This window comes from Oratosquilla oratoria, chromosome 27 (genome assembly GCF_046742065.1).
Source record: "Oratosquilla oratoria isolate Oo_2021 chromosome 27, ASM4674206v1, whole genome shotgun sequence".
Classification (NCBI taxonomy): Eukaryota; Metazoa; Arthropoda; class Malacostraca; order Stomatopoda; family Squillidae; genus Oratosquilla; species Oratosquilla oratoria.
Window position 1 is genome coordinate 47120108 of NC_134803.1, and position 10000 is coordinate 47130107.

General features: G+C 39.7%; 1 protein-coding gene across 2 annotated transcripts in view; it reads right to left on the reverse strand.

The window, feature by feature from the left end:
* LOC143039702 (uncharacterized) overlaps nucleotides 1-6765 on the reverse strand; it is a 19469-nt gene extending 12704 nt beyond the window's left edge. The window contains exon 1 of one of the 2 annotated variants that reach the window (XM_076209939.1): nucleotides 5396-6765. In XM_076209939.1, coding sequence (XP_076066054.1) covers nucleotides 5396-6296 — 901 coding nt within the window. In that variant the 5' untranslated portion in view covers nucleotides 6297-6765. The remainder of the gene's footprint in view (nucleotides 1-5395) is intronic. The other variant, XM_076209938.1, reaches the window with a different exon arrangement.
* Nucleotides 6766-10000: the final 3235 nt, after the last annotated feature.

Sequence of the window (10000 nt, forward strand, 5' to 3'; positions counted from 1 at the left end):
GAGCTCGTCCGACTTGGTCGGCGGATCTCGCGCCGCCGTGGCGCGGTTGCATTCCCGCTCGCCTCACAACCGCGGAGGCACAAGGACAAACAGCTTCCCCTGGCTGTCCAAACACACTACGCACAAGTGATTACTTTTTTTGAGTTAGCTTGCCGATATAAACATGGTGTCGGTAATTTCATATGCATGTACAGAAAAACACACGTTTATATATATATATATATATATATATATATATATATGTGTGTGTGTGTGTGTGTGTGTGTGTGTGTGTGTGTTTATGTGTATTATATATGTATTTATGTATATATGTGTAATAAAAGCACTTGGAAAATAAAATGTACGTTTGAAAATGTCTTAAATAGACGAAAACTTTCTATCACCTATCATTTTATTTTCCAAGTGGTTTTATTACACATTTTGTGAATCACGTGTTTTTGTGATTTGTTCGCATATATATATATGTGTGTATATATATATATATGTATATATATATATATATATATATATATATATATGTATATGTGTGTATATATGTGTATATATGTGTGTATGTGCAGAAACCACTTGGAAAATAAAAGAAATGAATACCGAACCTTTTCGTCTATTTAAGACATCATCAGGGTACAAAGGATGATGTCTTGAATAGACGAAAACGTTCGGTATTCATTTCTTTTATTTTCCGAGTGGTTTCTGCAAGTATTGTTGTCACGTGTGCTGAGTGATTTGTTTTGCATATACGTATATATATGTGTGTGTGTGCGTGTATATATATATAGATATACATACACACACATGTATGTATGTATATATATATATTTATATATATATACATATATATATATATATATATATACACATATGTATATATATTTATATATATGTACACATATATATATATATATATATATATATATATATATGTACATATATATATATACTAGCCAAATTACCCGCGCGTTGCTGCGAGTTCGTGAATAATCCCAAACCTAACCGTACCCCACCTAACTTTAGCCCTTAACCCTAACAAAAATATATTTTTAATGAAATATAGCTTTAAACACTCACCCTCCCAGATGTGCGACCCGAAGGTTGGGAAACCCTAGTTTGAAAATACATACATAAACAAACACAAATATCATGCGTACACATTCTTTTGCGTGCGTGTGTGTGTGTGTGGATTGACAATAAATGTCTACTGTTAAGAGGTGAAGAAATGTATCTCGTTTATTTATCTTCACAATATATATGGTTATAGGGGTTTATTTGCAAAAACCTAGGAGGAGTTTGTAAATAACCAATTTCCGCCCGCACTATAATTAAATGAAAATAACCAATATTTCAACAATTGGTAAAATTATGCAATCATTTTACATTTACATGCCTTCTTACAAAAGCTATCATGGTTTGTGGCAACAGTAATTTCACAAATATAAATAATATTTATGGACACATACAATGGTTTGTTTAATCATATTAATTCTAATGTCACAAAAATAATACACGACTTATGGGAACGCTACAGTAGTGGCGTGTTCCCTCGCCATAACCACCTAACTTTAACCTTTAACCCTAACCAATTTTTTTAATGAAATATAGTTATCCAAGTACCTGGAGTGATAGGGTATCAGAATATATATGGTTATGGGGGTCTATCTTCAAAACCCTAGGAGTTCGTGAACAAACAAACAAACAGACAGACAGAGGCTACTACTTTATTATAGTATGTATATATATATATACATATATACACATATATGTATATAATATATATATATATTATATTATATATATATATAGATAGATATTCATGTGCATGTATATGTATATATATATATATATATTGTCAGTGTATTTGGGCAGGAGTTTTTCTCTAATGCATGTTTCATTAAAAGTGATGGCTAGTTGTGCATTAATAGTTTTCTTAATGGTATTTTCCATATACCTTATTAAGGATTTGTTTTCCTTAGGAAGGAAATTTATGACTTGGCTGTAGGTAGTCATATTAGCTAATATGACTACATACAGCCAAGTCATAAATTTCCTTCCTAAGGAAAACAAATCCTTAATAAGGTATATGGAAAATACCATTAAGAAAATTATTAATGCACAACTAGCCATCACTTTTAATGAAACATATATATATATATATATATATATATATATATATATATATATATATATATATATATATATATAATATGCGTGTGTGTGTGTGTGTGTGTGTGTGTGTGTGTGTGTGTGTGTGTGTGTGTGTGTGTGTGTGTGTATTCATGTGTGTGCGTGTGCGTGTGTATGTGTACCATGTATATATACTCCTGTCGACAACTAACTACAAGAGAAGGAAAAGTGTCACATGGTATGTATGGGATGACGCGACCCTAGATAGAATTTGCTAAATAGAATTAATTATGTATACGTGGAATTAAAATTACACAAATAACGTAATTTAACAACAACTTGAAGGCAAATGCTAGGACAACACTTGATCCTTATTCTGTCAGTCTTGCCTGACAATCTCCCAGGAAGACATCTGATCCATCTTAACAATCTTCAGGTAGGTACATTTTGTTTAACGCGAGCTTACCCTCCCCCTTCTACCTGTGAGTCATCGATGCACACACACACACACACACACACACACACACACACACACACACACACACACAGACGTACAAGCGCGTCCATACACAAACACATAAACTCGAGTGTAAACAAAAACACAAGTAAATACAGACATACATTAACATGTCCATACAAACACCAATAATAACAAAATGTACAAATATGCATAATCACAAACAAATACATACACAAACACATTACAAATACTTAGAAACACATACACAAGTGTACACAAAGACACATACCAGCACTCACACAAATATACACAAACACACTAACACGCACACACGAACTCACGCACACAAGCATACACACACACACACGCATGCACACACACACGCACGCACACAAATATATACAAACACACTAACCCGCACACATGAACTCACGCACACAGGTATGCACACACACACACATGCGCATGCACACACGCACACACACAAACCCTAACACACACGCAGACTAATATATACCCAGTCGTACATATGTATCTGAATAGACATAGACACATTGTCTGGTGTGATTACTTATTCGGTAGGTGTGGATAATTTGGTGATGAGCGCTAACTTTTGACGCAGAGTGGAGGGAACGAGACATCGGCACAGAATTCTATGGAGACATGAAGTGCCACGGACATGTTTTCTCTTCTGGTGACACTTGGAAACCTACAGGGGTTACTGTCAGCTGAATGACATTGCCTGGTGTTCGCCCGAACAGAGTACGGGAAGGGCGAATAATGTGTTATTAAAGACCAGAATTAATCTAATATCGACTATCTTCTTCGTCATTTTCTCAGATTTTTGACTTTTCGTACTCGGAAGGTAGATTAAACTCGAGACTTTCGAGATGACAAAAATTATACAAGATACAAGGTTTCGGTTGATACATACGATATCATCAGCAAAATTATGTACTCACGGATTGTAAAAGGTCTTTAAGATGAAATGAGAAAATGTCTGGTAAGGTAGTCGATATTGAATTGGTTCTGGTTTTTATTGAGTCATACTTATATACACACGAGTACGCACACACACGTACACACACACACACACACACACACACACACACACACACACACACACACACATACACACACACATGCACATACACATACATACACACCTGCGCGCGCACACACACTCACACAGGCATGCACACACGCACACCTGCACATATACACACATTCCAAGTATTTATGCATCTTTTCCATGTAGATGCAATGAATACTTGGAATAGCTAAGATGATGATATAGCCCAAGCTGGGACAATACATGAATTAAAGTCGAAATATGACAATTGGAATCAAGGAGTAAATTAGGGCTGTACATGAATTAGAGGCCTGGTATGTTCAATCGGAGAGATGGAAGATGGAAGCCAACGAGTATTGTTCCTTTCCCTTTTACCACTGGTCCCCAACCTTTCGTAGGCTGAGGGCTACATCTGTCATTATAAACACAGCGGAGGGCGCCTTCCCCCAGAGAGAAGTATGTATATATTTACATATATACATACATATATATATATATATATATATATATATATATATATATACTTATATAGAAATGTTAAAATGAAGGATGTTTCACAGTTTTCTGGTTGACTCTTGCGGGCGCCACAATAGGGTCCCGAGGGCGCCATGGCGCCCGCGAGCTACAGGTTGGGGACCACTGCTTTATACTACAACTAGATAAATGCACACACAAACACACACACACATTATTTTCCACATCATGTACGAGGTATTGACTCTTTTTATGCAGTTGGTATTTTAGGAGCTTTAGTGATGGCCCTGTATTCCAAGACACAGAGCTGTTATGATTGGAGTCTAATCTTTTCAGAAATTAATTCTAATTACTTGTAAAATCTACTATGCCTCCGTTCTGCTACTCTTCTTAAATCTCTTCTTAACCACTTCTTTGATAACATCTCTTCGGTACGATATTGTGTCTCTAGATAAAAGCGCTGGTTATTTTCGACAAAGTACTATATTTTTTTTCGGCACCGCAGTTAAGTGCTGCATTTGAAAGAAGTAATTTTCGATGTTAAGAAATGGTAAATCGATGATGAATACTTTTGGGATTGATGGGCGTGGCTGAACGATGGCGCTCGCGATAGAACCTCTCTTCAAGAAATTTTGAGTTCGACTGACGATGGCAGGCCACAATATCGAAAATTTATTTTCCAACACTAACACACCTTCTTCGTGGTTTTTGTTTGTCAGTCAATAAAGTGATTTGGGTTTAAACAAGATTAACGGCTACTCTTGACTACCACTTTCCGGGGCTGCCCTAGTCGTGAGGGCAAAGGTTGTGGTTTCGGATGCAAGGAAGATTCTGTTTACTTTTTTCCCTGTTAGAGTTCATGTTATGCTTGGAAGTCAATATGCCTAGTGAGAAGGGAGGGTTGGAGCGTGAAGGGATGAAGGGAAGTTGGAAGGGACGTTTGTTAAGTGTAGAGGAAGTGATGGAGTGCAGGTGGAGGGAGTGTGCGCGAGGAGGGTAGAAGAAGAAAAAGGGTGAGGGAGGATGGAGGGTGATGTGGTTCAAGGGAAGATAGGCATAGTGTCAGACAGGCATATTTTGGAAAGATAGCTACGGGTAGATAGTGTGAGTTAGAGGTACTCACGTTGTGGGATATGGGTATGGTGACTCATAAGGGGGCGTGGTTATGACTCATAACGAAGAACATGTGAGGGGAGACAACTTGTCACCGGTGTTGTCCCCTTCAGGGGGTGTCTGGAGAGGTCAAGGAAGGGCGTTTTGGGACTTACCGTGGACGGCGAGGAAGGGCAAGCCGTGGAGGTGATGTGGGGCGAAGGCACACGAGGGCAGGTCCTCCTCCTCGCAGTAGGGCGCCTGCTGCATGCCCCTGCTGCTGCTTGAGGAAGCGCTTGCGGTCGTGGACGAGTTCAAGGTGGTGGTGGTGTTGGGTGCGGAGGTGCTGCTACAGAGAACCGAGGTCAAAGTGCCCTGGGAGTTGAGGGCGGCCAGAGGGGTGCAGGTGCTGCTGACCCCGGCGGGCAGGTTGTAGGGCGCGGCCGTGGTGTGTCCCAGAGGAAGCGGGGCGGGGTAGGCCGGCAGGTTGGCTCCTGATGGAGTGTAGGGCGTATCCACGTAGGCGGAAGGTGGAGATGGCACTTGGGCAATGTTAAAGGTGGAGGTGGACCCCGTGCAGGTCGAGGAGGAAGAGGAAGAGGAGGAGGAGGACGACGAGGAGGACGTGGTGGAGGCCGAGGACGTTGAGTGCACCTGAAGGCCCAAAGGCGGGCCGGGCAGAGACTGTGGGTTGCCCTGAGGAGGAGGTCCCGGGTGGCTCTGGAGGCTGACGTGACCGCCGCTGCTGCTTCCTCCTGCTGCGACTGCTGCTGCGGCGACTGCTGCCTGGATGTGTACTGGACTGCCAGAGGTCGGGTGACCCTGCTGCTGGCTCTGATGCTGCTGCTGCTGCTGTTGCTGTTGGGTGTGGTGGAGGTGATGTCCTGGGGGGAGCGCCGTGAAAAACTCCGAGTAGGAGGTGGAAGTGGTGTTGTTGTCGAGGGCGTGCTGAGCCGTGACCTGACCGTGCGTGGCGTGGCGATCAACTAGGAGGGCGGCGGCGGAGGCGGTGGTGGTGGCGGCGCTGGCGATGGCCGTGGAGGTGGCTGCACGGGCGGCCATGAAGACCTCTGCCATGGCTGGCGCCGGGGGCCCCTTTTTGTCCCGTGTCACCAAAGACTGACGATGACGGGGTAAAAATTGAAATTCCCGGGTCTGCCAAAGGACCCCGAGCACCTGGGATTGACAGTGCCTCTAATGGAGTTGATGTATATAGCTGAATCTATTTCGCGCCCCGCTACCGCTCCAACTTGGCAGGCTGGAGGGGCCAAGTCTGGACCAATGAGAGACCGAGCTCTGATTGTAGTAGCGAGTGGGGATGACAGCAGACATATTGAAGCAGACCCCCTCCCTGGCACTTACGCACCCGCCTACTGACAACCCCACATGGTTTATCTCACCACCCCGACTGTCCAGGGGCGCCCCGTCCAGAGCGTCACCCTCTGGACTCGGACGTCAGACCTGCAGGCCAATCACAATGCGTGGATGAACCTGAGCTGGGTTTTGGTTGGTTGAGGGTATCGGGTCAAAACGGTGACAATGCTCGCGGGTCTTGGAATAATTCAGAAAGGGATCCTCAGGAAGCCCCGCCCCCGTGGAAATTCCTTGCGCTCTGATTGGTCCGCGGTCGGCCGGTCGATACGCCGGCGACCAATCGCCGTTGTGGAGTTCCAAGAAGTGCTCTGATTTTGAGATGGGGCCAAGATTTCCGGTTTGCAATTTGGAAATCTATATTTCGGAACATCGAGAATCGAAAGGAAGATGAAAATTTTGACAATTGTTACGTGCAAATTTGGGAAGGCCATGAATGAGAATTATGGCCAGAAATCCTTTCAGAAACGCTTCGAAATTGCACCGAATTGGCTGAAGTTCTTCGGCGTCCAAATGGCTCCTCTAGAAGAAGAAGAAGAAAAAAGAAATCTTCAAGAAATTTTGAGTTTTTTTCCTGCTCAAAGTTTGATGGCTCCTTCCCGAAAGTCAATGACGCATCATTTTTCCGCGCTAAACTCAACTTTTACAACAAGTTCTCTTCGCTACCAAAGAAATAACGCTTTGTGAATAAAATCTCCTGGCGGGCAGCCAGAATAAGAAACAAAAATGGCACAAGGAAAAGAAGTTAATCGATATAGATTTAATCCCCGACTACGAAAGGTGAGCCACGGAGACGAATAAAAAGAAGAGCATCACCAGGCACGGGAGGGGTTAAGCACGATACTATAACTCGACTACATTCTAAATGTAACATACCTGAAAACGGAACTTTGCAATTAAAGAAAAGATGATTATATTCATATATATATATATGGTAAGTCATGATATTGTTAGTTTATTTACGAAAGTTCCTTTGGATGACCTTTTATATATATATATATATATATATATATATATATGTATATATATATGTGTGTGTGTGTGTGTGTGTGTATGTATGTATGTATATACAACACTGAATGGGTCCCAGTGATTAGAGATACATTTTAACAACTCAGCAATCACATGACAAGTGCCGCAGTAACATAACAACTACGCTATCAAGAGAGATACTACGGCACTTTTCATGTGATCGCTGAGTTCGAGTTCTCGTCAGTACCGCATTTCAATTTCTGCATGTGGCCTCCATTTGGTCTCCCGATGTTGATGGCTTAGAATTAAAGTGCATTGTGGTTGTTAATATATATATATATATATGTGTGTGTGTGTGTGTGTGTGTGTGTGTGTGTTTATATATATATATATATATATATATATATATATGTATGTATGTATGCGTTCCTCGTCCTTCTCCCTCTCTTCTTCCACCTCTATTATTAATTATCAATATGATTATTATCATTATTATTATTATTATTATTATTATTATCAATGTTATTTTTATTATTGTCATATTATCATTATTATGAAAATTATTATTGTTATTATTGTCGTTGTTATTGTTATTATCAATAGTATTTTTTATCAGTTATTATATTATTATTATTATTACTATTATTATCATTATTGTTATTATTGTTTTGATATATAATTATTATCATAATACCATGTGCTGATGGCGCAATCGGAATCATGGCGGTTTCTCGTTCGCTTAGTTGTGAGTTCGAATCCCGCACTGCTCTCCGATTCCCAACAGTGACTGTTTGTTATCTCAGTAGTTCAAGTCCAGAGGGCAAAGGTGACGGTTATGGCTACAGCTACGCGCCTCCTAACGTAAGCTCCTCGTTTATATCGTGTCTAACAGTCATTCTACGGTTCTTTCCTTCTTGTTTAACCTAACCTTAGGTACCCCGTGCAATGGAAAGGTTTACGATGGTATGCTTAAAAAAAATCCTTATATACCGGTAAGTCTTATATAAATTCTTGGAAGAGAAAGATTTATATAAGGAAAGATTTTTATTTTTAAGAATAACACCGTATGAATATTACGGTGGTATTCTTAAAAAAATTCCTTATATTAATCTTATATAAATCCTTTGAAGAGAAATATTTATATAAGGAAAGAATTTTCTTAAGAATAACACCGTAAGAATCTTACGGAGGTATTCTTAAAAAATATATTTCCTTATATAAATCTTTCCCTGCCAAGGATTTTTTTTTTTTTTTTTTTTTTTTTTTTTAGAATACCATCGTTTATCTATTCGGGCTTTATCTAGTTAATCCCCATGGGGCATGATTAATCCTTTCAGATGAATGAAATCATCTCACGATAACCAGAATAAAATTACGAGTCGATCACCCGAGCCCAAGGGATTCAATTCGTTGTTGGCAAAGGACTGCTTCGGAGATTAATAAAATCGCCTAGCGGCAGACAAATATCAAAGTGAAAGTGCCACCCGGCACATAAGGGGTTAGGAGAGGTAGGCGTGATCGCTATTGAATGGGTGCTAAGGTGAATAAAATCACCTGGCAACAGCAAGAGTAATAGGAGAAGGGGTAGAGCGTGAAGGGCGGTATGGGGCTTAGGCAAAACGGAATAAAATGAAATAAAACACATTGATGAAATAAAACTTAAGTAAAGATGAAAAGGATTCATGAACTGGAAACGTGGTTAGTGTCTGGTGGAGAACTGGAAGAGTGGGAACCAAATCGCTCATTCATTTCAACAATGACATAACTCAAAAATTTAAGATTTTGAGTTATTTATACCACTGAATTTGCCATTTTCTATATTTATTTGTGGTAAGATCGCCATAACTCTAGTAGCAAAACTGGCCGCTAGATGTCGCTCAAGGCAATAACGTCATAATTCCAAATTTATTTTTCAAATAGGCACAAAGCATGTTTATAATAAATGTATTTTTTAATATGAGATGTCATGTACTACATTTAATCATGAAATAAAAATTCATTGCTAAATACCTCGTTTAAAAGTTCCATGGGAGACTGTATTACATAATTAAAAGTTTATTTTGCTTCTCCTGAAAAGTAGCATTTTTTGAGTTATGTCAGTGTTGAAATGAATAAGCGAAATGATCTCTGAGAGAAGGACTCGAAACGCATTAAGAACCTACTCGAAAAAGAGGAGAAAGTGAACGGAAAAGAAAAAGACATCATAAAATAGAAAAATAGAATGGGGGTAAGAAAAATATACACATATATCACATTGTTGAAAAAATATAAATGCAAAATACTTGGTATCGTTAACCCAATATCAAGTCAATGCTGTTTATGCAGTTGTCCTTGGTCTTCTGTGCTTATATATATATATATATATATATATATATCTTTATATATATATATATATATATATATATATATATATGAGAGAGTGATAGGTGGGGAAGGGT